The sequence below is a fragment of the Notothenia rossii genome (genome assembly GCF_949606895.1).
Source record: "Notothenia rossii genome assembly, chromosome: 6".
Lineage (NCBI taxonomy): Eukaryota > Metazoa > Chordata > Actinopteri > Perciformes > Nototheniidae > Notothenia > Notothenia rossii.
In genome coordinates, this window is record NC_136909.1 from 72,187,399 (window position 1) to 72,214,376 (window position 26,978).

At 38.4% G+C, this 26,978-nt stretch overlaps 2 protein-coding genes across 3 annotated transcripts in view; both read right to left on the minus strand.

The window, feature by feature from the left end:
- Positions 1-17,138, minus strand: part of LOC307043423 (leucine-rich repeat-containing protein 1-like) — a 22,919-nt gene extending 5,781 nt beyond the window's left edge. Inside the window, exons 1-9 of the mRNA XM_079687857.1 lie at positions 16,549-17,138; positions 10,287-10,404; positions 9,535-9,613; positions 7,749-7,838; positions 2,731-2,787; positions 2,323-2,386; positions 1,576-1,650; positions 1,033-1,177; positions 559-677 (exon numbers count right to left, since the gene is read on the minus strand). Of these exons, the coding sequence (XP_079543983.1) occupies positions 559-677; positions 1,033-1,177; positions 1,576-1,650; positions 2,323-2,386; positions 2,731-2,787; positions 7,749-7,838; positions 9,535-9,613; positions 10,287-10,404; positions 16,549-16,707 (906 nt within the window). The 5' untranslated portion in view covers positions 16,708-17,138. The remainder of the gene's footprint in view (positions 1-558; positions 678-1,032; positions 1,178-1,575; positions 1,651-2,322; positions 2,387-2,730; positions 2,788-7,748; positions 7,839-9,534; positions 9,614-10,286; positions 10,405-16,548) is intronic.
- A 3,720-nt stretch (positions 17,139-20,858) lies between these two features.
- eloal (elongin A, like) lies at positions 20,859-26,047 on the minus strand. Of its 2 annotated transcripts, XM_079689699.1 has the most exons (12): positions 25,972-25,990; positions 25,724-25,855; positions 24,932-24,988; positions 24,734-24,846; positions 23,765-24,641; positions 23,572-23,677; positions 23,326-23,493; positions 23,147-23,244; positions 22,226-22,406; positions 21,956-22,070; positions 21,345-21,478; positions 20,859-21,116 (listed from the first exon to the last, which is right to left on the minus strand). In XM_079689699.1, exons 2-12 carry the CDS (start codon positions 25,799-25,801, stop codon positions 21,055-21,057), a joined length of 1,989 nt encoding a protein of 662 aa, XP_079545825.1. In that variant the 5' UTR covers positions 25,802-25,855; positions 25,972-25,990; the 3' UTR covers positions 20,859-21,054. The 2 variants fall into 2 exon arrangements, with proteins under 2 accessions (XP_079545825.1, XP_079545824.1); XM_079689698.1 differs by having other exon boundaries at positions 25,724-26,047.
- Between the last annotated feature and the right edge of the window lie 931 nt (positions 26,048-26,978).

Consider the following 26,978-nt stretch of genomic DNA (forward strand, 5'->3'; position numbering starts at 1 on the left):
ACAAAAGGAGATGTTTTCCTCAGACAGACGCTACATTTACTCACACACAAAACAGAAAAGCATACATACTGTATGCATCCCCTGAATGTGGCTTTCTATCTCTGTGGGAAACGTATATTTTATTGTCATATTCCAGATGTTTTAGATATCAGTGTTAAGCTCCAGACGGTTTAAAAACATAGCACAAAAGGCAGGTTTTTTAATGCTTTTTTTAGCCATTGAACGACTCAAACGGCATTTTTCACCACATTGGATGAAGGTAAAAGGCACAAACAAACAAATCTATAATAATTGGATTTAATTTGTCATGAGGATAAGATCTTTATTCTTTCATTATACCAAAACCTTTATGTAATGTACTGCTTTCATATTAACTGTTTTTATGTGCCAAGTACCTGGTAAAAGTTAAATGAAAAGAGTTAGACAGATATGCAAGGATATTTTTAAGGTTTGGAAATTGGTGTTGCCTATAGCTATTTTCAAGTTAGTTACAATAAGCCACAATCTGTAAAATAACTGAAAGATGTTCTTTACATGTTTAAAGAAGTTGTAACATACCTGCAGCTGGTTCTCTGTGAGCACGAGTTCAGTCAGGCTTTCACAGTTACCGATGCTCTCTGGGAGATACGTTAGCCTATTCTGATCAGCTTTCAATATAGACAGTTTCCGTAGCTTTCCTGCAGAGAGAGAAGAAAAAATGATATATATTAATCAGACAAACATGGCAGTCTAGCAGACTAATGACGCAGTTACTGTGGTAGTGAGCAAAAGTACTAGTGAGCTTGATTATTTACTTCAAGTGGGTTGTTTTCACACCAAAGCTTGGCACGTTGAACATATTACGTTCAATGGGTTTTATATTATGAACATGCCAACAGGCCATTTGGAATGAAACTTTAGGAAATAGCTATTATTCAGCATATGTGAAATTACCCAATGAGGAGAAAATAGCTAAGGTAGTCTGACGATACACAAGAAAAGCTCTTATGACAGATTCGTATAATAAAGAGCTAGGAGGGTTGCCATGCCTACCTATGCTTTCTGGCAGAGCATCGATGAGGTTCTGAGACACCAGCAGGTCAGTGAGCGACGTCAGGCCTCCTAACTCCTCTGGAAGTCGCTCCATTTTATTTTCTGACACATCCAGACACAACATGCTTTTCATACTGCCCATCTCCTAAAATTCAGAGCAGAGACAGGTTGTAAGCAAATATAATCTAAAAGCAGTATCCATCACGTTTATGCATTAGCACAAGCTTTATCTCAGGACTTGGGTGTGGTGTCGACACTGATGCTATTATCAAAATAAATACTTTTAAAAGAAAAAAATATATATTTTTTTTTAACTAAGATTGCATAATATATCGTAGTTACAGAACTACGTTTCAGGGTGTTGGCCAACATGACACCAAGACAGCATTTGTTGTTTCTTTGGGTGGATAAGACAAATGTTGCACATTGTACTTTCTGATTATGTCGAAATACAATAAATAATAACTATATGAAATGGTGGTTCTCTGATCAATACAGAGGAAATTAGATAATCAAATATAAGAGAGAAATTGATTAGCTCACTGAGGGGATTTCAGCCAACTGGTTTCCATCCAGCCACAAGTCCTTGAGGCTCACAAGACCGCCTATTGACTCTGGCTGTGTGGGAGGAAGAAAATGAAAGGAGAGACAATGAGAGCCGGGATAACAGAAGAGAAACACACAGCAAAGCATTGATGTATCACATAAGTGAGCTGATTTGTAACTTAAATGAAATTACATTTAACATTGATTTATTTATTAACATATTCCATTTAATTCTAAATGAAATCAAAAATGTAGTCTGCACATAGCAACGTCCAGCCTGATGGAGGCATGCGCACTAACGGTCAATGTAAAAAAGGGTCCTTTACTCCATACACTTCTAATCCTCCAAGAGTTCGGAGCTACCTTTTAGAACTGTAGAATATATCAATACCCAAAACCGAGAGCAGAAGAAAACTCATCCAACTAAGTAAATAACTGCAGTGCAATGTACACATGATAACTTATAAATACAATTAAACACAAAAAGACTCATTTCTTGACAGTCTAACTTTGCTTTGTCTGCGAGTAAATCATTCACCATGAGAGTCCGGATGCGCATATGTGATTACAACTAAGAGCCAAAGCTCAAAGCCGATGGCCGTCCTCCCATCTGAGTGATAAGAAGTGAAAGCTGTTCTCAAGGGATGCTAATCTACTTTGACTTGACAAGAAAAAAGGAAATGGGAAAAGTTTATTTGGCTCACATTTCCTGGCATCCAGAAGAAAGAAAAAAACACAACTTACCAAATTGTATAGTTCATTATTTCCTAGGTCCAGCTCTTCAAGTCTATGGAGCATGGATAGTGACCTGTGGATGACACGTGGAAATTGATACACAGTGATTAGGAAAATTAAGCATAGTTTGAATAATAGGTTTTATTCAAGATAGAACTACTTTTAAAAAATGTAACGATACAAATCCAAAGAAATTGGATAAATATTTGCAGACAAAGTATATTTTGGATGACTATAATGTGATTATTATTGAAATGATTGTTACTTTAAAGTGTCAGCATATAGTGGTGTTATTATGTTGTCTTTTTTGTTTGTTGTAGATTGAGAGTCTGGTATGAAGGGTCTTGCATTTGCTGTTTGATAACGCATTATAATAAAAACTGATTATGTAGAAAGTGCAGTTGATTGAATACTTACTCTGGTAGGAATGTGAGCAGATTTTCTCTGAGTTCTAGTGATACCAAATTGGAAAGACTGCAAAGAAGGGGGAAAAGAGAGATTATTAAACGTCTCTTTAAAAGCCATGAACTGTAGTTTCTATAAACTCATAATACCATCACAGATAAAGATTAAACATGATCAACAAAGAGATTTTAGTGAATGCCAAACACGGTTGCGAAATGTCTCCTTGCAATCAGATATCTGAGAACAGGAAGTACTTTGGAGGCGTGTCAGTGTTATCGGGGACGTAAAATCACGGCAGCATAAACAACGACTGCGTGCTTTAAATGAAGATGAAAAATGTCTATCGTAGACCAAAGTACAAGGTTGTGTTATTGCACTGCTGGTTATGCATACCTCAGTACCGTACACGCACCCAATTCATGGAGGGTTTTATGACAACTAGTACAGCACAAAGTTCATCTTGTTGATCTAAATAACTCTGGTGTGGGATTAGAGATGGTCAGAGAGAGTCAACACAAAGCCTTTCCATTCACAACGTGAGCAAATACATGTTTGACTTGGACCTAAAAGGGATTAACCTAATCCAGTAGGTATGTTTTGAAGTGTGACAACATGATGTAACAGCCACTTTCCCTTAATCTTGTGTTTTACATTCACCGCAGAAGATGGATTGGAGAGAGGACGAAAACAGCCGCAACAAACTGCATCAAGTGTCTCCGGTTTCTGTGAAAGCTTTTGGTCAGAAAACCTCTGCATCTCTGGGTAATGAGCACTGATGTCATTTAACCTTTTGAGCGCTAATCTTATCCTCTTCTAAAAACCCACACCATGTTTTTCATTACCCTCTTCCCTTGACAGAGAGCAGACCTTAAGTCAGCACATTATGTAAGATTGATATGGGACATACAGTGGGGCAAAAAAGTATTTAGTCAGCCACCAATTGTGCAAGTTCTCCCACTTAAAAAGATGAGAGGCCTGTAATTTTCATCCTAGGTATACCTCAACTATGAGAGACAGAATGAGAAAAAAAAAAATCCAGAAAATCACATTGTCTGATTTGTAAAGACTTTATTTACAAATTATGGTGGAAAATAAGTATTTGGTCACTTACAAACAAACAAGATTTCTGGCTCTCAGAGACCTGTAACTTCTTCTTTAAGAGCCTCCTCTGTCCTCCACTTGTTAACTGTATTAATGGCACCTGTTTGAACTCGTTATCAGTATAAAAGACACCTGTCCACAACCTCAAACAGTCACACTCCACGCAAGATCTCACCCCGTGGGGTCAAAATGATCACAAGAACGGTGAGCAAAAATCCCAGAACCACACGGGGGGACCTAGTCAATGACCTGCAGAGAGCTGGGACCAAAGTAACAAAGGCTACCATCAATAACACACTACGGCGTCAGGGACTCAAATCCTGCAGTGCCAGACGTGTCCCCCTGCTTAAGCCAGTACATGTCCAGGCCCGTCTGAAGTTTGCTAGAGAGCATTTAGATGATCCAGAAGAGGATTGGGAGAATGTCATTTGGTCAGATGAAACCAAAATAGAACTTTTTGGTAAAAACTCAACTAGACGTGTTTGGAGGAGAAAGAATGCTGAGTTGCATCCAAAGAACACCATACCTACTGTGAAACATGGGGGTGGAAACATCATGCTTTGGGGCTGTTTTTCTGCAAAGGGACCAGGACGACCGATCCGTGTAAAGGAAAGAATGAATGGGGCCATGTATCGTGAGATTTTGAGTGACAACCTCCTTCCATCAGCAAGGGCATTGAAGATGAAACGTGGCTGGGTCTTTCAGCATGACAATGATCCCAAACACACCGCCCGGGCAACGAAGGAGTGGCCAGTCTCCAGATCTCAACCCCATAGAAAATCTTTGGAGGGAGTTGAAAGTTGGCGTTGCCCAGCGACAGCCCCAAAACAGCAACAATGTGTGAAAACCTTATGAAGACTTACAGAAAACGTTTGACCTCTGTCATTGCCAACAAAGGGTATATAACAAAGTATTGAGATGAGCTTTTGTTATTGACCAAATACTTATTTTCCACCATCATTTGCAAATAAATTCTTTAAAAATCAGACAATGTGATTTTCTGGATTTTTTTCTTTTCATTTTGTCTCTCATAGTTGAGGTATACCTAGGATGATAATTGCAGGCCTCTCCTCTTTTTAAGTGGGAGAACTTGCACAATTGGTGGCTGACTAAATACCTTTTTGCCCCACTGTATGTGGGGCACATGCCGTACCATGAGAAAAAGGATGTAAGGTGATCTTTTTAACCCCAACTGACTTCATCGGGAGGACAATTGTATACATCATATACAAAGATTTACATCACAGCTGCCCGTCTATATTCAGTTTATAGCAGTTGCCATGGTAAAAAAGACAAACATGAACAATATGAACTTGAAGACTTCTAAAGGGACGCAGTTTTTTTCTAGGATAAATATGTTTGGAGCTGAGTGCATTTGAATACATACAATACTGTGTTGCTAGGTAGCACATGGTTTACAAGAAGACTCACCACAAAACAGAATTTTATCTAACATTTCCAATGAAAACACAAGCTTTAATCCTCATTTGGTCTTTATCTGTTTAGAGTTGGATGAGCATTAGCTGAATGTGACAACAGAAAGATCTACAACATAAAGAACAGGTAACAGAAGTTTCATGTAAATGTTCAAGGCTTTTATTGGTCATACGTACATAGCTACAGTGTAGTTATGACGATGAAAACCTTAGGTCACAGGCTCCTCCTTAAATGTCTATAAATGATTGAGATTTGATATCTTAGTAAACGAAATATAATTGGTCAATACAAGACATTTAAAGGTGTCACCTTGACAGTTTTGCCTATTTTCTGACATTTTATAAACCAAGCGATTAATCTTTGATAACTAAGAATAATCCTTTTGTTGCAGCCCGACTCAACACAGGTGACATGTTTGCCTAATTTTAGCCCATGCATCTATAATCCATTAGAGTATGGATCTTCATCAGAGAATCCATCTGGCGTTTTGTGTCTTGCATTGAATCTAATTCAGGTCCATCACTGAGCCAAATACTGTGTGTCCAACATCAGATTAACATTGAGCTTAAAAGGCCCATCTATCAGACGCAAAGCATTATTTAAAAGTCAATAAACTAGACTTATGATCACTAAAGGAGCAAAATAAAATCATTTTATTGAATCACAGGCAGGCTTTCATTCCGTGTGCATGCATCATCCCTTAGAGCAGGGGTGTTAAACTCAAGGCCCGGGGGCCAAATCCGGCCCGCGACTTCATTTCATGTGGCCCCACAAGAGCAAAGAATATAACATGTTTATTATACGGTTACATGCCGCTTTACATAAGCACATTGCCCATAAACTACATGTCCCACAATGCATCTCAAATATGACTTTTTTTCCGGAATTTGACTTTTTTTTCAGAATTTAACTTGTCTTTTTTTGTTTTTCCAGAATTTGGCTTTTATTTTTAAATCATTTTGTGACATGCGCACTGAAGAGACTTGCAATTGTTTGCCCTAGAGTTCTGTTTTCAGACTTAGTTAATTATGAAGTGACCTATCTGATAATAATCCAATGCAGAGGAAATAATGTTATAGAATAAATGATTTTATATATATTTATTCTTATATAGTCTTATATATAAAACTGGCCCTTTGAGTGCAACCATGATGCTAATGTGGCCCGAGTTAAAATTGAGTTTGACACCCCTGCCTTAGAGGTGCAGCAGTAATGCTCAATGTAAGGCAGCATGGCAAGCCAAGACACATCTCTGTTTGGTTTAGCTTCAATGCGTTCAACAGTTATCTAATGGTTAAAACATGCCATCCAGAGCACTGCCAATAATGGTTTAAAAAGTTCTACTGGACAAGTGGCTCAACGAGAAAATGCCTTTTAAGAACATGACTTTATTGACATGTGTTTCTTGTAATTCTATCTTTAAAAGTGCATTAGGATAACATTGTGTAATGTGTTTTAAAAATCAAGTGTCTGACTTTCTCAGCAGTCAAGTGCCTTTTAAAATCAGTCGAATGCCAGGATATTATCAACATTTCTAAACAAATGTGCATGTCTAGTAATGTTATCCTTTCAAATCCCTCCCTGAATGGGTTTACATTCAGTTTCCTCTGAACTCCTAACTACTAAAAACATCCCTTGTGGCAATTTGACCTAAAAGCACATAGTTGCCTTATTAAATCAAATTATAATAAGAGAGACCCCATGGGAATAGAAATGTTGGCCAGACATGTCTCTTAACTGCAGCAGACGATAGGCCAGCACAGAAAAAAAGCCTTTTATGAACAAAGACAATGGGTCCAAGGAGTTTGGTTGGTGGGTTTCCCCGATGTCATGAGATTTTAGTACAAATGATTAGTATCAGGGTAAAAGGAGACAATAGAAATGTACAACACTTTGAATAAAATGCAATCATAGGTAAATGTGATGATTACCATAGCCAGACAGAAGGCAGAAGCAAATTGTGAGACAAGGAGATGCAAAGAGAGGCAGGCGGGACATTACATGACTAAAAGGCTAAGTTCACTCAGAACTTAGAAGCCAAAGTGCAAACTCAGAAACCTTTTTTTGATAACAGTATGAACAGCAAACTCGCTTTGAATCAGAATGTTTTATTTAATTTACTTCCTATGTGTGGATTTCTCAATGCAACCTCAATCTGGACATTCATATCAGCATCCATGCGACTTTTATGTCACTATAGATGGACGTTCATCACAACTTTCTGCTTGTGACCATATTGGGGAAATGGACTGACAGGTCCAATAACCTCAATAACCTGATTTTGGACTAAATATGTTGCAGTAAATCCATTTACAAGTACCGACACAATCCAACCACTCCTGTGTGAACGCAGCCTAAGTTGACCTTGATGACAACGTTACATTATATTAACCTGGGGGCTGCTAATAAACTGTGCGGAAATGTTTTACTGGCAAAGGCGAGATAAACTCAACATGTCAGAACAAGTATGATGAAATGGTGCGTTTACTCACTTCCCGATGTTCTCTGGAAGCACTTGCAATGAAATATCATTGATGGAAAGGCATGTGAGATTCCTCAGCTCCGGAAAACTTTCAGGTAACCTGGAAAAACACAAAGACATGTGAGAGGATGACACACAGATCATTATTTTGTTAAAACTCTTTTAACAAATATTTTGGTCATTTCTTTATGGCTAGTGTGTGCTGAACTTAAGCAATGTCAAGCAACAGTTTACAACACTTAAGCCATAAAGTCTTTGATACGTTGATAAAGTTTATCTCTGTATGTTCCTTTTCATCTTTGCCCTCGGCCTTGCCCTTTTTTTGATCCCCTACATACAACCAAATGTTTTAACTTGTGTATAAACACCAAAAAAGGAACAAAAACAGTCAAGAGATTCCTGTTCAACTCCAGGATGTCAGGCTGTGATTACACAGGATAATTTATTGTATGCTCCTGGACTTATTTCAGCAATAGTTTAGTTAAACTAGATGCACATTGCTGCCACAAAATAGCCTATGACGTTAGCAGTATGTGAAGAAAGGCAATTCAAAGTCAAGTCCCTAAATGGACTCATTATCTGCTTGTTCACACAGCGACAACCACAACTTTATTTTGTCTTTGTTTCTACTTAAAAAAACATTACCGTCTTTTGATTTTGACTCAGATGAGACAACTTAGATGGCAGCGATAGCAGCAACAAAATAATGGTTCTCTACTTATAGTGGCAGCCCAAGGGCATTTTGATTTGATGTTGTTAAACTATATACATAAATAAGGGCCGGTGAGAAAAAGGTTACATATGTTCTTATTTGAATTCAAACATTTTTGGGAGTAATGTAGGATCATATTGAATTCACTCATTTTAAAGCCTTGAAATCAGACAGGTAGGTTTTTTGTATAATGAAAATAATATAGCTTTCTATTCTATTGTATATTACCTAAGAAAATGATCGACAACTTGTGTGCACGTTAATTTAAACTGGAATCTGCCAGCAATCCTCAAATGACCTTTGACAACAGAGCCAATACAGACAACTAAATCATAGATATTCCTATATTCTGATAATGTCAGAACAAGAGCATGTAAGTCAAGAAACACACAACACAAATGCTCATTTTCCACTTAAATCTCACATGGGAAAAATGTGTAATTTTTATAGTCAACAATAAGAATGGGCCATGCTATATATTTAGCCGGACATGTACCTTTCCTATCAAATGGTTAAAATAAGACTAATAATAACTGGGTGGAAAACTAGACTACAATTATGCTGGAAAAAAACGTGGCTTGTTTTTCCGTGTGCAAGCTTGTTTGCACTTGAAAAGTACACCAAAGTGTTTGTAATAATCGTCATTGTTGCCTCCTCAACTGTTTTCAACCAAGCAATGTGATTAAGTGCCTGCTGAGAGGAAATTAGATTTAGTCTCAACCACACGATAAAATGCATATGTTTGCACAATATGCAATCTCTCATGCAAGGCGTGTGAAGGTTCACAACAGCAGGGGGTCTTATAAAATCCACGGTGCAGACAATGGAAACAGAAATCCCTTTTCAAAAAGAAACATATTATTTTTAGAAATGTTTGAAGATGTAATCCTGTTTTGTTATGATTTTTCTTTTAGTGAACCGGTTCTTTTGGGGAAAGATCGATGAATATAAAGGATCTAAATAATTAAGAAATGTCTTTGTTTTATTAAGCAACTTTGAAACAGCATTCTTTTTAACAGAAAAACATAGAAGTTTTAAATATGAATTTGTAGGCAGTAAAACACAGCATTATCTGGAGGACTACCTTGTCAGTGGATTCCCACTGAAGTCTGCCACTTGGAGGGCTTTGCAGTACGAAATGCTCTCTGGAATTTCAATAATATCTAATGAAGAGAAAAGACAAAACATCTATTAATCAAAAATAAAAACAACACAGTCTGCAGCACTTCAATAATACAGGTCAAGATAACATGTTATTGACAGTTGCTTTAAATGTGGGTGATGCAACATAAAAACACTTAAAAGATTTAAAAGGTGCAGATATTATTCAGAAATGTCAAAAGTGGTTCCAAAAAAGACCTGATTATTATTTAATAGTTAAGTGCAGTGGATTAAATGTTGACCAAAAAGGATTAACCATCATTTAAAACATTTTTAATTTAATAAAAAAAGCAAACAAATGTTGGTCTCTCTTTCACCGTCTGCGTATAGTTTCACAGCCTGCTCTGTTGCAGGACGAACCTCACAAGTGTATCTAAAGGAATATGTTCGGGTATATTCAAACGACTCTTCAGATTCAGGCTTAATGCAAGCCATGCTTTATTTTTATGCGTTTGTTGCAACAGCTTCACTGAGGAGGAATAAATCTGTCATTGTGATTCATTCGCTGAACTTAGTGCTGTGTTGCTCAACTGTAAAGATATATTCTTCTAACAGCCAAGTCAAATATACTTAGAAACACAGTTATGAAGTTTAAAATGTAACAAATGGGTATGTGTTATATTATTCTAGTCTACTTTTGTACTGCTTGGGTATATCAGTGTTTTCCATTCTTACCATTTCGAGAGACATCCAGTTCTACCAGCTGCATGAAGTTTGCTATCTCTGGAGGAAGTCTCTGGATCTCGTTGTCACTCAGGCCAAGTTTTCTTAGTTTCACTAGCTGGAAAAATGGCTGAAAGGTGAAAAGAAAAGCACATTCAGTTCAAAATAAACAGTATCCAAAGGGATCAATGCTCTTTGACAACAAATACACCCTGAACTGGATACAGAATTTAAAGCTTGTTTTGTAAAAATGCATCCGAAAACACAAAATTCTCTAATTCGATACTTGGATCACTGCGGCCTCAACACGCTGTCTTTATTTTTTCCCTTCTTTCACTGCTTCGCTCCATTTGTACAACCTTAAACAATAGGAAACATGTCCAGTGCCCTGTTGACTCAACTCATTTGTATCAGTGATATTCCATTTACAAGAATTATAATTAACAGGAAATGTGTCCTCACTCTGAGGTATTCAGATTTGTATTCAAACCATGGATATCTGATAACAGGTTTATCCAATTCATCTCCCATTTATTAGACTGTGTAAATTACAGACCCCTCTCCTATGCTTTCTTGACACTACCACACTAAATTTCAGAGCGACAAGAACGCGTACATTTTTTTGGAGTCGTCACATCTTACTAATGAACTTATTATAAAAAGATTCGAATTGCCGTAGTCCTTTAAAAAAGGCAAAATCAATTATCACAAGCATAAACTTGATGTTCTGAACAAGAGCGGACAGAGTTATTCTCTGTTGTGGTAAAGCAGGTAGCTTACAACATGGCTTCAGGTTCCATGAATGTTTTGGCATGAACAGAAAAAGCCGACTCATGAATTTCCCCTCTGGCCTTTGTATTTTTCCTGCTGTTGATAGTTTCAAGGCAGCTGGTGATGACTACTCATCCATGAACGCAGTTTCTAAATACATACATTTCTCATTCAAACAATCGATCACTTACGTTGCTGAAGTATGTCCAGTATGTCCCTAGCTGATATATTCATCTAAAATGTGGATGAACAAACAACGTTGTTCTCTAAACAAGCCTGTTGCACTTGTTGAACAAGGACAACACAATGGATTTGTATTCCCAGCAAACAAGTTGATAAGTTGCAGGTTTGTACTTAAAGAAGACTTTGATGTACTCTTTTATCCTGTAACAATGTGTTACCATTGGCCATCAATTCAAAGCTGCAAAAGCCTTTTAATACCACCTGCCTAAAACAAACAGGTTTTAGGTTTAGTATGGCTTTCAAATGGATGGTAGAGGAACAATTTCAGGCTTTAGAGAAAGTGTGTCTTTACATTTTGAGGAAACAACCACGGTGTTCCCCTTTACATTAGCCGATTGTCCTGGGTTTTGGCATGCTCCGGTAAATGTAACATTGTGTTTGGTGTGTAATGTTGGTGAGATTGAAAAAACCGGTGTATAAAAGCCATAGTCACACCATCACATCCGATTATGATTTATGTCAGCTAAGTGTAAATGAGGTAAGAACTCTCAATCAGGACGCTCATTATCTGTAGGCCATATCCAGGTACAGATTACATTTGAATGTTTGCACAATAAATAAAACCCAAGAGTCCAGTAGTCCAACCCCACCCTATTACAAAATGAACAAGTCATCGCAATGCCTTAAGACAGTTCAAACAGTCTTTAATCCATCGTCAACAAACCTTTACTCTCACAACCAATGACTTTCTGTTTGAGTTGTTGCACCTTAACCTCCTTCACTTTCACATTTCACTTGCTTGCAACAATAAAAGAGTGGGTGCTGTTTTCTATTCAAGTGTACAGCTTAGAGATGTGTCCTTCTATCATATCCTCAAGGCAGTGTTTGCTTGTACAGACTTGTTCAATTTGAGAAAAAACAACCTTAACTGTGGCAGATTAAAACAAAATAACACCAACTGAGTTTTACGGTTAACTGTATAATGTGTTAACATCCCTCAGACTTCCTACTTGAACTATGCTTCTCCTTTGACACAACAATCAGAGCCGGATGCAAACACAGCAGGTACTCTGCATCCTTTAGTATCAAGGATTCGAGACAAAGCAGAGGCTGTTTCATTCGAATGCTTTTCATAACAAGGACTAGCAAAGAGCAAAACTACATTTGTTCTGTATCATCGCTCTATTTTGTTTTTGTGAGTCTTGCATTGGGACAGTGACACCAAACCTGTTCTTCCTGTTGGTGTCATTCAGGGCCACGCCCCAAAGAATCACCCATGTGTGACACAAAACCTAAAACAGGCTGAGTCCAGAAAACATTAACCATTCTCTCGGCTCTGGAGTCGATGTTTGAATCCTCAGTTTCACCTTCAGCATGGTTTGTTAGAGAACAAGTAGAAGCATGAAGGTGTTTGTTTGGAAGTGCCTGCATGGATCATTGCTCCGTCTGCAAGATATCAGAAAAATCCCGTAACATTTTCATACAATACCAGACGTGTTTTTAGACATGTATCAAAATTCTAGCCTTAATTAGAAGTTAAACATCAGCCTTAAAATCAGCATGGCCAAAACCCTACAGCCATAAAGACTTAGCCAAAGTAAAAGACGTGTGTTGAATGCTTCTTATGTTACATGTATGCATACGGTATTATGTATCACAGCAGAGGCCAGGGTTAAATCTGTCTGAAGCACAACCACATGTCAGAAACTCAACAACTGCACCAACTGTATGAACATTCTTTCTTTGCAAGAAAACCTTCTTCATGAGTCAGTTCAACCACCAGCTTCTGGGATTCATAACACCACTATATTTAGCTTTTCACACATGTCAAAACACCTCGAACCTGTCTCAATGTGGGTTCTTCTCTCCATCACTGTGAGGCACTTTGAAATGGCCACAAAAAGCTTCTACGGATTGAATTAGAAGTTTGCTTATCTGACAAAAAAAAAAAAAAAAAAAAAAGATGTAATGTATGCTTATATAAAAGATAATAAAAAGAAGAAGACATACACCAGATCTTCACATTTGAGAAGCTGGAACCAACAGTTTTTTTACACTATGGTTTTAAAAAAAAGAAATACTTAAACAATGAATTAGCAACATTTTTGGCAAGTAATTCAACCAACTGTTTCAAATATAGCCCGGAGAGCTGCAAACCAATTTTATTTAATCATTAATTAATCAACATAACTAATCATTTAGTCCCATTTAAACTGAATACAGCCCAAAGGGATGCATTCAAATGGCCTGTTTTCCTCGTCATCAGTCAAAAACCTAAATATGTTCAGTTAACTATGATATATGATGAAGAAAAGCATCACATCCTCCCATTGAGGAAGCTGAAAGTTCAAATATTTTGCTTCAAAAATTACAGAAACCATTATATGATTTTAAAATTGCTGCTCTATTGATAGTCATTTATTTATGAATCATTGTTGCAGTTAAACATCATTATAGTAAGCATGGGTACATACATTGCAGATGTTAGAAAGATGAACAATAGTTTTTGAAACAGCCACCCACACGTTACAGTTTCACTGGAGCTAGGAACTGGACTAACAGGCAGGAGCAGCAGGTCTTGCACTTCCATTCTTCTTATCACCACTTAGTTTCTTACAGTTGTTTGACAGCTTTAAAGTAAGCCAACAACTTCTGTTTGCCATATATATGTATCTTGAGTTTTAGTTGCTTAAGGGAAACTTTGAACAAACAAAGAGAAACAAGCTACTGTTTGCACATTTTGGTCCACAGCCTCAGCAAAAAGAATACATTAATGATCAAAGAGACACAGGGTAAAGAAAGAAATTGAGAAGTGAACCTTTTAAATATACCCTTGCTTTCCGTCTCCATAAAGTGGTCAGATGATTTCTCTTTGTAAGACTACTGCAAAACTAGCTCAAATTCAGCTTGCCTCATAATTAAAAACACACCTTTGCTGTTTCACCTCATCGTTAAAACTGCTGTGTGCATGTTTTTATCTGCATGCTGGTGGAAATGATTGACTTGAAATATGTTACTGTGTCGTTGTTACATCATTTTCACTACGATAGTAAGTGGTCAGTCCGTGTTTATCCATTCAGTCACCTCGGAGGCAAATGTGAAAAGGCCACACAGCGAGCACTGAACTGGACAAAGGGTTATGCAGTACGACGTTTCTTGGGTTCACTTAGCAAGCATTGATGACATTAGTAACATGCCAAAGAGCACAATAAACAGTTTCTCATGTCACAACCCCTATACCCTTTGAACATACTTTGAATATTTCTGAACGGAGCATAGCAGTGCTTAAACTGTCATCATGTGTTGTCACAGTGAGTACACCTGTTAGTCACCTCTTTGAGGGCACGGCTGATGGAAAGAAAGTACACTTTGACCCGCACCAAGTTTGTCAGGTGTACCGTCTGCTGTGTTTATGGTTTGATAGGTCTGAACTAAACTATTCAGGTCAATGATTCATTATTCGAAAACACTAGCACATACAAATGCGTGAGCAAGGCAACAATACAACACATAATGCTGTCTTTGTTTCCAGTCAGAATACCTGTTCCTGTGCTTTTCTCTAATGGACAAAGTAAGCAGTGTGACATGGCCATGGGAGGTTGCTCACATTATCTCTGTGCCATCACATTTCTATGGACATGCCAAGCCCAAAAATACTCTTTCAGCCCTCTTTTCTTTCGTAGCGTAGACATAAAACAAATCATCATGCTACTTAAACTACTTGAAAGTTAAAGAGCCAACCAGAGTAGTTTTATTTATGGTTGAGGTTGAGGGGTGTTTTCTTTAAATTACACACTTGTGATTATGAGTGTGAAGAAAGGCATGTCAGAGGCACAAAGTAGTCTTTCAATCCGATCGGCTTTACGTTGACCTGCCATGACTTCAGTTATCTCAAGCCTTATTCAACAATCTGTCCACTTGTCACATACAGAGGTAGACCTTATATATTACTCAATGCATTTGAAGCTTTTGAGAGTTACACTGAGAGCACACATTTCTCAGGCTTAAAATACACTCTTCAGACCGCAACTAAGGGAAAATGCTACAAAACCACTAAAGTCAGCCGTCCTTTAACTGACTGTAGCAGCTCGAGGCTATATGTCAAAAAGACATCACAGGTCGAAACTAGGAGCTCCAGTAATAACGCCCTGACAGACAAATACGACATTAACCATCCGTGCCCCGGGAAATAACCTGCAAATCCTTTAACAAGTATGCCTTAATCCAGAGGACTAGGGTCTCCAGTAAGACAGCTTGTCTTGTGTATCCCCTCCACCCTCCCCCCCCCCCCCCCCTCATCAAGCCGGTCAGTAATTCAAACAGAGAACCCTCACACACCGCCTACATAGCTTTTAATGTGATGGTGTGCTTCAATCAGCATATGATGCAGAGTGTGCTTGTGTCTGTAGGGTTACAGTCAAGTGTAGCTTGATGTGGCTCTCTTAAAAGATGACTTCATGTACCTACGAATATGGCTCAACAGCGGATCATGTAGAATCGATAGGTTATTAACTTTATGTTTACTTATAGGTACAAGTGAGTAGAATAACCAATTCCACACAGGTGCATTTACAGTTTAAGCTTATTTTTGCAAAGCTTGCCCCTAGCTGTACCTTTCAGATAGTTAAGGCCCACACACAATTTACTTGTGAGTCATCATTATGAATGTGAAAGATTACTTACTTTCTCTGATGTTTATATCTGATTTGGTTTTGTTGATATTTTGCATTATCCTTGTTTTGTGATTTGTGGATGTCATGTCTTTTAACCCCAAGAAGAGTCTTTTTTTTCACTGATGGAGTTCCTAGATAAAATAAATATTACTCCCCTCAAGGAAGAAAAATAAGCACTATTACTCATACTGACCTAGTGAGTCATAGAGATTGTGACTCTAGATTGTGACCATATTGCTAAACTCCCTGAAAGAGTTAGGTATTAAGGTGTTCTGCATACACTAATGGCCCTCTGTCATGTTCAGGGGCAAAGGGTCATCTGACCCCAGCATGCACAAACAGGCTTGTGATATCAGACACAATGTGAGAGCTTTGCGGTTGGCCATGAATGCAGGAGACACCTGGGAATGTTTTATGATCAAAACCCAGCCAAAATGTTCCACCTACACACGGTGCTTGCCTTGCTGATCTTGCGTAAGTGAAGTCCCCAGGTCCCCACAGCCTCTCACGGGATGTCGGATCGGCTCAGTTAGCAGATCTGTGTCAGAACCACTTTAACTGAAGGGACGCATTTCAGCTTTCCAAAAATACGCATGCATCTGAACCTGCCATTAACATGAGTGAGCGGAAGCGGGTTTTCTGCTTACCTTGGGCAAGTCTCGGAGTTGGTTGGCATCCAGCAACAGCTCCTCCAAACTCCGTCCGTAGCGGTAAATCTCATCGGGCACATACAGCAGGGAGCAGTGGCGTTTATCGATCATCTCCACATGACGGCTGCACCGCCACAGGGGTATGCAGTGAAACATCACGGGGGAGGTGGGGAGAAATCTCGTAGCCGTGCGATAAACAAACAGCGGGGAGGAAGGGGGGATGCAACAGATTGCTATGGCGGGACAGCCCTGGACTAAATACACCGTCAAACTCAAGTGTAGCAAAACTCACAGCAGGCGAGTAAACACCGAAACTCCTACTGCAAGTGAAGTCGCGTTACCGAGATAACGTCGCGACGAACATGGGAATAATTCTCCGTCGTAGTCTCTCTTTAGTTAGTTTGTAGGCACCTGTTTTTTTTCTTCTAGTTCCTCGTGTCACTAGGCTTGTTTAAACCTCCTCTTTTAAACGTGTTAAACACAGGCTACATCTCCGTGCGAAAGAGCGTAGCATTCCCGTTTTTCCGTCTTGTCCCGGAGTTAATTTCCTCTCCCGTCCAGTTTCTGACCCGGAACATTCACTCCCTCATTCCAATCCTACGTCACGCTCCTGGCGGAGGACCCGCCCTACTCGGCTTCTGATTGGCTGAGCTCGAATCGGTGTTTATCCAACCCTGAAGAGGATTGAGAAATACACTGAGAAGTCTATAGGGAAGGGTTTTCTGATTATACTGTATATAAATATATATATTATATATGAATGTGTATCCTGAGATTATGAAAATCTGCAGTAGTTTTCATACACTTAGTCGAACAAGCTTTATGATAAAGTGTTTTGAAGATTAAGATTAGGACATAAGATTAAGACATACTACTTTATAAATTCCTGAGGGGAAATTCAATTTTCACTCTGGTGTATTACACTACTTTACATAACACACATAAGCCAGAAATGCACACATGCACAAACATGACATATGCATAGTGGAGAGGTGTCAGAGCTGCAGGGCCGCCCCTGGCCAGCTTGTGGCCCCACGCAAAGTGATATGATGAGGCCCTCTGTGTCGTGAGCGTCGACGGGACGGGGACTGGGGGTGCCAGTGGAGCCTTGCCGCGGCGAAACTGTGCCGCGCCCATCCGCGAGGTGAGGCCCCACGCAGTCTGCGTGATCTGCGTAGGGAGGGACGGCCCTGCAGAGCTGACAATGGTTCTGCACCCTGGAGTAGTTCAAGGGTTTGGTTACTTGCTCAAGGACGTATGCCCAGCAGGTAAACTCTCCAGCAATCAGTCGGTTTTTTGCTCCTATGGGGACTTGAGCCTACAATCCTTTGGTTCCAAAGCTCTTCCAGATTGAGCTATTTCGTAAAAGTGCTTCACATCCTATATGTTATTTATTGCTATAGGCCTAAATTGTAATTGTACATTTGCATATCCTTGTATATTTAATGGGAATCATCTTTAATAATGTTAAAACATTTTCTCTACTGTTTTGACAATATAGGTTTCTGATTATGCATTATTTCATAATAATGCTTATTTCATGTATAGTGATAGCTTAGTATCTGTATAATAATGTAGAAACATTTACCACAGAGCTTGTTTCTCGTATGACAACAGTGTCAACATATTTAACAGCTTTTCCACCAATATAGATATGGCCGTTTCTAAGGACGAGGACATGGATACTCTCAGGATAAATATGATTTTTTTCTGTCCGTTTGTAAATTAGAAATGTCATAAAATCTACTAAATGTGGTGTAGGTTTTTGGTCCAGCAGCATGTTTAAAACTGGGAATGATCAGGCCTATCCTTTTGTGGCTATTATTAAATACCTACCAAACAATAGTTGTTAGCTCCATCTCAGCTTGCAACATTAACATTTTGCTGGTAATATTTAGTTCTTTAGTTTGTTTGTTTTCAAAGTGGATTTAAGCTTGGCTTTTAAAAAAAAATGCAACTTGACATCTCCTTCCCCACTTTGCATTTTAAACGGTATTTATATGATAGAATATTACATGGCCTTAAGTTGACCTTGTGATTTTGTTATTAAACTTAGACAGATTTAAGATGCGCACATGTAAGTACAATATCAGCTGAAATAATGATCTTGAAGGAAGATTTTGCCAAAAGGAACCTATTGTTTGTTCTCTTACCAATGTTAATATTGCACATACGTTATGCTGTGTAGTCATTAAAGTGTCAACAATATACAGTATAACTGAGTGCTGCACAGTGAACCTGGGGCTTGTGGGCCCCTGGGTATGTGCACACGCTTTGCCCAGTTGGTAATCCTTCCATGCTAACATGATTCCCCATGGTTTTTAAATCCTCTTTAGCTTTACTTTGGGTCCAAATGCAGGAATGTGTCCAATTCCTGATCAGTAAACAAATGTTTTTGAAGTCTCTTTAAAATTGACTCATCACAGCACAAGTAAAAATGAACTCCTTAAGACTCAATGGGCCTTTCTCATTTCAATAATTTCCCCTCCTCGACTCCTATCCTTGTGTCTTAGTCCCGCCCACAGGAGATGCGAGCAGAGGAGCCGAGAAGGAGGGGAACCAAGGAGAGAGGAGGGGAAGCAGCAGGCGGATAGAGAAATGAGAAATCCTCTCTGAGCAGTCATTTTAAAGAGACGTCCGTTAATGATGACAGGACTCTGTCTGATGGGCAGGACTGTGTTCATGATGATTTATATATTTACTTTTAATTCATTAACAGTGCGGTATAATGAGACAATAACCGGCTACAGATGCGGACATATACACAAATATTATGTGCATATTTACATATATATGCATATATATATGCATGCAGAGCTGTCATTGTCTGAGATAAGTCCGGCCGTGCGTCGCGACTCTTTTAAACATCACTGTTGCCGGAAATGTGTCCCCGGAGGAGCCGTGGAGGACCCATCAGTGTCCTCGATTATAGCTCCTCCAGAGAGCCTCCTCGACGCTCGGTCCTCGATGTGCATTAGAAATTAGATGTCCTTCAACATGGTTTCCGGGACACTACCGGAGGACCGAGGATTCGAGGAGGGGAAATTAGAGAAATAAGAAAGGCCCAATGATGGCTTTTGCATCATTTTAATATCCAAAAATAAATAAATGCTATCTCTCTCCAAGGGCAGAGGTCAGGTCACCTTCAGCCCTCAGAACAGAGGTCCCCTTGTGGAAGGAAAATGTCATTTACATTCACAGAAACGAATCATGGTAGTTTATTTTTAAGCATTTAAATCTATTTGATTTTATTTAAATACTCATATTTTTTTAATTTATGTATTGAAATTAATTATAATCTGTATAATTCCTGTCAATTCTAAAATATATTGAATGTAATTACTTAGAGGTTAAACAATAGCAGGATCATGAGGGCATACAGCCAACCCTCTCCAAGGTAAGTAAGGTCTGGCTTATGCTTAAACCCTAAAGCTATATACCTCTAGACATTTGGAGTGTAAGACATTTAAAAAAATGTAATTTTAAAATCGGTTTTTAAAATAAATAAGCAGGTATTTTGGTTGCCGGGTATAAGCAAATGAATGATAAAAATAGACTTTTTCCTTTAGTTACAGCACAAGATTTGTAAGAAAATACACAATTTTAAAGCAGCCCACCTCAAACCAATAAATGTAACGTGAAGATAGATTATTGTTTCAGTCTTAGCAGACTGCCACAGGTGGTGCTGAAGGCTGCTTCAGTTTCAAAGACTTCCCTCTAATATCTCAAACAGTTGTCCTAAAAAACTAAAATAGACAGGAAGGGTCCTTGAGAATTGGCAGACAGCAGATGCCTTTCCCTATAAAAACAACAGAGATTACAGTGAGCCGACAAATAACTGCTTTCTTTTCATTATGTTGAACAATTTGTTAAACTTGAACTTACTCAAAATAGTTTGCCTTAAAACCAGGTTGATTGGAACACAAACAATTTGGTATTTAAAAACGTTTAAAACGATTAACCTGGTTATGTTATGTGTGTATTTAATACAGTTTGTTATAAGTTTCAACACTTATTTTTAAGGGTTCATTGTTGAATGTGGTTACATTTAGAGTTCAAATATATTAAAGTAATTTAATTTTTTTACATTTTTAAACACATTCATGTATAAAATTGCATTTATCGATAGACAATCCGAGGTTGTATGTGTGGTAAAGAGATTGTGGGAGAAATGTACCAAGTAAAAACACACTTCTCTATACTTCCTATAGAGGGAGCCACACCCCATTAAATCATACCCTTGTTTAGCTCAAGAAACATCGTTTAGCTCAAACAGACTAAAAGACAAAATATCAAATCACATAAAGTTGCCATTTCCATTGTGCCTTTAATAGTAAAGGAAATTCACAGAGAAAAAAATAATGGAAAATGCTTGTACATTTAGACAAACACATAATAATCTAAGGTGATAACAGGCCTTATATTGTTCAAAGTTAATGCATGACAGAGCGCCTTTTCCTCCACATCCACACACTGTAAATATACCAGATCATATTAGAGCATTTATCTGCGCCCTAGTTGATTCTTAAATGCCCTTAAAGACTTTGCCATCATTGGAGCAACTCCTGTGTGAAGAAAAGGAGAAAACAATTGTAGTAAGAATGTAAGTAAAATGTTTAGTCAACTTTCATTATGACCTGAAATCAAATAACCAAAACGAATTTTCTTTAAAAATGAAATAAATTGCATAGTATGACTGGACAAAAGGAGAAGAAATGAAATGAAATTGTCAGTTTGAACAGCTGAAGCAAATGTAACACCATTGCATCTACAGTCATTTTTTGTACGCTCACTTGTCTTTTTGCGAGGGTCTTGTGTATTGCTTGGCCCTGAACTGCTGCTGCTGCTGCTGCTGCTGCTGCTGCTGCTGCTGGACCTGCTGGGCTCATTACAACTCGGCTTCGGTCTGCTGTCCGGAGCCTTGACACTGGTAAATGAAGAAATAACAATACAGTGCATTATTCTATGAACACAATTATTATCTACAAAACAAAATCAATGCATGTCAAATGAGTCTCCATCACTACAGCTAGTGAGCATATCTTCCAATAATGTGAAAACAAAAAGGAAGCGAGGCACATTGCTCTAATTCCTGTTTAGCTAAGCTCACCCAAAAAGCATTTCAGCCCACAGGTTATGACCTCACTAAGCTGCTGTTGATGAGAGATCACTTTGTAGTTTAGGGCTTTTATGTGGATGCGGAGAGCAAGCATAAGGCTTACTACGCATTTGCCAAAAACAATACCCTACCATGGGATTTTAAATGTTGTTTGTTTATGAACTTTATAATAAGGAACATTGCTCAAATATATACATACCTGAACAAAGTATTAAAAAACAAAACCACAAGCTAATCATCAAACCTGTGTAGATATTTCTCTATATTTAGGATGCTGAAACCCACCTGCACCTGGCCTGAGGCTGAGGCTGAGAAGCAGTTCCATGAAGCTCCTGCTTAATTCGCACATCTCTCGGTGGCTTGGCAACAGTGTGAATAAATGCCATCTTCACCTGCCGACCTAAATAAAATAAAAAGAGGTCACTGTGTGCATTACGATAGACCTAAATCTTATTTTTCAACAGTATAAAATGTGTATAAACTAATAATTGTTTCATTGTGTATGGTTTTGATTAGAACTTTCATGATCCACACAAAATGCTGAACATCACACACCTTTGGGTTTGGTAGAATTTGCCGAGACGATGCTTTTTGTCAGTCTTTTTAGTTTCCTTTCCCTTTCCTCAGACAGTCTGACATACATCTCTTTCCAGGATTCATACTCCTGAAGTCTGGAGTCTTTAAAGTCCCTCTGACAATGTTTCCCCCATAAGTGATCCGTCTCTCCGATGTAGATCTGTGGAAACAAAAAATAAAGGGCTAACAATTGATAGACATCTCAATCTAAGTTATATACATTACTACAGGAACTTCTCATCTCTATCCAAGGTCTACAGAGTTTAGTTTTACATAGAAAGTTTATTTCAGAATAAACTGACATACACTCAGTGGCCACTGTAGGTAAACCTGCTAATTAACAGCCTTTAGAGCTCCTTTAAATCTGGCACATCACAGCATAAAGCATGTGGTCAGAGAGGTTACTTTAAACTATACACAAATAGTGGAATGTAACTAAGTCCATTTACCGTACCCGAGTACATTTTGGAGGTCCTTATGCAAAATGTATACTTCTACTCCACTACATTTATGAGGCAAATTACTTAAATTGCAGATTTCTTATACAAAACACTTTATGATCTAGTATTGTAAATTAAGCCAGCACTATAAGTTATTTAATCACTGTATTGCAGCTATAACTTTAATCCACTAATATAATATATATTATTCTAAAATGGTTACTTATTTATGAAACATTTTGAATGCAGGACTTTTACTTGAAAACATATACACTTCATGTGACTTGCGTCTGACTTTGCATAGAAGACGATTTACCCAAACATTAATACTCACAAGGGACTGAAAAGTAACATATTCATAAAAAAAGGGTGGGTCCAATGCAGAGTTAGGCAGTTGTACCTAATAAAGTGGCCACCAAGTGTGTGTCTGCACTAAATGTATTCATATTCACATTCTTACTGGGTTGCATTCTTCTATGTGTAGCAGCTGCTGGGGTGTACACCTCTCCAACACCGGCTCGAGGATCTCAAACGGGACTCCGCCAGTTTCATAAAGCACTGAGGAGAGATCCCTGCAGCTGAATATAAATCCAACAAATCGACACACTGATCAGCAGAATATTTTTTTGCGTAACTCACAGTTAATGTTATTCTGCAGTGCGCGGATACACTGCTGGTGCAAGCTCATCATGGCCGGGAGGAAGACGGTCTTGGCACCAGAGTACACCAGCATCTTTTTGTTCAGGCGTTGACCGGTGAAGCCTGCAGACTCCTCAGAGACTTCACAGATATCAGGCTCCTTCTCATCTTTAAGACAAACGGATTAGTGTCAATAACGACATAACCAATCGGAAAGTACAGCTGTGTTTGTCATTAATAAGGTACCTTTCTTCTCAAAGTAATCAACAGTGAATTGGTTTTCACATTCAGGCAGCAAATCGGGTAAAGGAATGGCGAATGGAAGCAGTTCCATTACAGACTCCTTAAACGTCTGAAACATTAATGATTCAAAGTCAATTTTACTCAACCACAGCCTGAACTCTAAAAGTGTCCTTTCTGAGACTATTGTCAAACATACCTTTGTTGGTGAGATATCATTTATGGACATCATAGGTGACCTGTTAGATTTTATTGCAGCATCTTGTGTTGCTTTTACAACAGTCTTGATTGTCTTTGAAGGTTTCTTCACTCCAGGCCTCTGTTTTCTCTTGGAAGCGTTCCCATCATAGTTCAAGAAAGATTCAAAAGACAAGGATGATTCCTCACAGCCCTTTTTCTCATCGTTGAGCTCTATTTTGGCTTTTTTGTTTTTTGAATGTCCCATTTGTTCATGTTTGTGTTTTAGAGGGCCCTGTGTCTCTTTACTTGTTTTTTTTGTTTTTTTGTTTTGGCCCTCTGAGCTCCTAGATATTTCTGGAGACCTTTCATGTTTGAAACTAGCTAGCTTTCTGAACGTTTCTGAATGTTTTTCAATGGATTTTAATGAAAAAGATTCTTTGGCTTGTTTGGATGACTCTTTTTGTTGCTCATTTGATTTCTTTTCTGACCTTGATTTACGATGAGTGTCCTTTGAGTTTTTGATTTGAGGCAGAGTTGCAGTGTCTCCTGATTTTCTTTTGCTCTCATCACTTTTCTTCTTTTTGGAGACAACATAATCGTCAATCTGATCCTCTTTGGTTTGAATGTACTTTTTCAAGACCTCATTTTGAACAATGTCCTGGGTTTCTTGACTTTTTCCTTGATTTTCATCCTGGTCCTTGTGTCTTTTCCCTACCTTACATTGTTTCTCTGTATCAGCTTTTTCACTACTTGTTTTGAAGTGGGCCTCATCTGATGAGTTCTTACTGTAAGATGGTAAGCAATTATTGTTTGAATCTTCTATTGTCAAACTTCCATTATTTTGACACTTTTGCCCTTCACCAGGCAAACTCTCGCAAATCCCATTTTCTGTGTGGCTGCATCAAGAAAAAAACAAATCAAGATTAAGATGTCAACGAAGGAAATTACAGTAAACTGTTAAATTAAGGATATGTTAAATATGTCTCACCTTGTAGATTCCTTGGGGACCAAGTTTTTCCAACCCCTAACTAGCGACTTGGCCAATTCTCCACCCTGCTTATGTCTCCGGAAAGAGTTAACTGCTTTTCCGATTCCAGTTTCCTAATGTATACACAGACACAGAGCAGTCAAAGAAAATAAAGCAAATATTCACATATTAACACAAAGTCAATTAACAGAGACTTACAGCAAGAACGTCAAATGTAATATCCAGATCCTTGAGTTTCTGCAAAATCTTTACAACCTGGAAAGCGAAAAATAAAAACATTCATTATTGCTTGAAATGGTTTTCATGATTGTTTTACTACTAGAATCAAGGAAAACCTGTCATGCCAAATATGGTATTCCTGGCTCTGGATCACCACAGTTGCTGAGTGTGCATTTAGAGCAGTTGCTATGTATGGGAAACTCAAACACCCTCTTAGGTGGCTCCTTTTACTGTGAACTATAAATGGATAAAGCTGCTGCCAGTTATAAAGTGTGTAACAAAATTATATTCAGTTTGTGCTCTTACACGTTAATTCGTTTTGTATTTATTTGAGGTTAAATCTAGTTCAAATATTGCCCAATTGTTAAGTCCATCTAGGCATAAAATGTAGTTAAACAGCAGAGCGCCCAACCTCCACTCATGATGGACAGCAGCCACAAGTTGAACAACTGGAGGAGTTGCCAAATATAGCAGGAGGGCCACTCCCATTGAAAACAGCCCGACTCCCACATTGAAGGGCCTACAATGCTGTGTGAGAGGAGGCACGTGTCATTGACAGGCATAGCTCTCAATCAACCTGTTTTACACATGATCAGTTTGTAATAAAAAACTTCCGAACCGGCATTAGTGTTTCTGCACCAATTGTTTGACGTGTCATATGCACTCACTAAACGGTAGTTGGCCTACTGCAAACATGTTCATCCCTAAACCCAGGAACTTTTTCAATCAGCTCTACTTATTGTGGGCAAGAAATAAATGAGCATTATCTACCTTAGCAGACTCTGCAGTGTCTGTCAGCTGAAGTTTGTACCGCGCTACTTTCTTCACCACATCAGAGCTGCTTGCCATCACCGTGATTCACGAGCATCCGTCCGTCCATTCACACCGGGCAGCGCGCGCACACTGATGACATTATTATAATGGGAGGAGCCGATCAATTAATCGATGTGGGAGTGGAACACATGGTTAAGAAAATATCAAACAATTAAGGATTGTACGCGAAATATATGACACAATACATTCACTTAGTGTGTCTATGGAGAACTTAAAGGTGGGGTAGGTCATTGTGGAGAAACCAGCTCGAGTGCGCTAGAATTTGAAAATAAACAACCGGGAAAAATCTGCCACTTCCTTACAGAGCCCCTCCTCCAACACACACAAACGCGGACTTGACCAATGAGGGCACGACACGAGATAAGTTTGAGCGGTTTGAGCACAGATGGAAAGCTGACAGGCAGGTAGGCCATCCAGTTATTTTAGCCGGGCTGGCTAAAATGATTGGTCGTGCTTTTTACAGTACTACGGCTTCCACAGATGACATTTTTTAATGGATTTTTTGTCAAAGCACTTAATATATTTATTGCTATAGGGATGTTAAGAGCATTCCATGGAATATAACAAAAAGTGCTGAGTTTCTCAAACTTACCTACCCCACCTTTAATTATGTAAAGTAGGAAATTAACTTTCCAACAAGCCTGCAGGGCCCTCTAGGAACTTAGGCCCAATAAATTGGTAAATAAAACAAATATTTCTCATTCTTCAAACCAGAAAAAAAAAAAATCCTTCTCCTCTATGCAAGAATTTAACAAAATATTTGTATGACTAATTTTATAATTGAGTCATGTTGAAGAAACGATGAAGAAACGATGTTATGATCCTTTCTTCATCTCACTTGGTTTATGGTGTATTTTGAGAAAACAAATGTCTAAATGTTTACATCTTTTAGTTTTCATCAATCAACGAAGAAACCATACAATATGAGCTGGACATATTTGTTTGGGCACTCCTATGTCTAGTCAAACTGTGAAATGTAGTCCTACCATTTTTCTGTTCCTTGAGACGTTTTTATGTCCTCTGAGCTTAATGACACTCCATTTGGGCAAATACTTTACATGTGCTTGTAATGAGGCGGGGCTAAAGTCCTGTACCCATGTATATTCCAACTTTCTGATGTATGGCATTCAAGACCAGGCCCATCAATAAATCAAGGTCATTATAGAGTATTCTAAAAATATGGAGGAAGTAT

Excerpts from the sequence above, each read along its gene's own strand:
- eloal (XM_079689698.1), bottom strand. The coding sequence starts at position 25,801 with ATGGCAAGCAGCTCTGATGTGGTGAAGAAAGTAGCGCGGTACAAACTT. Across the intron at positions 24,989-25,723 it reads ACACTGCAGAGTCTGCTAAG|GTTGTAAAGATTTTGCAGAA; the intron begins GTAGATAATGCT and ends TTCGCTTTCCAG. Across the intron at positions 24,642-24,733 it reads GTCCCCAAGGAATCTACAAG|CCACACAGAAAATGGGATTT; the intron begins GTGAGACATATT and ends TTCTTGATGCAG.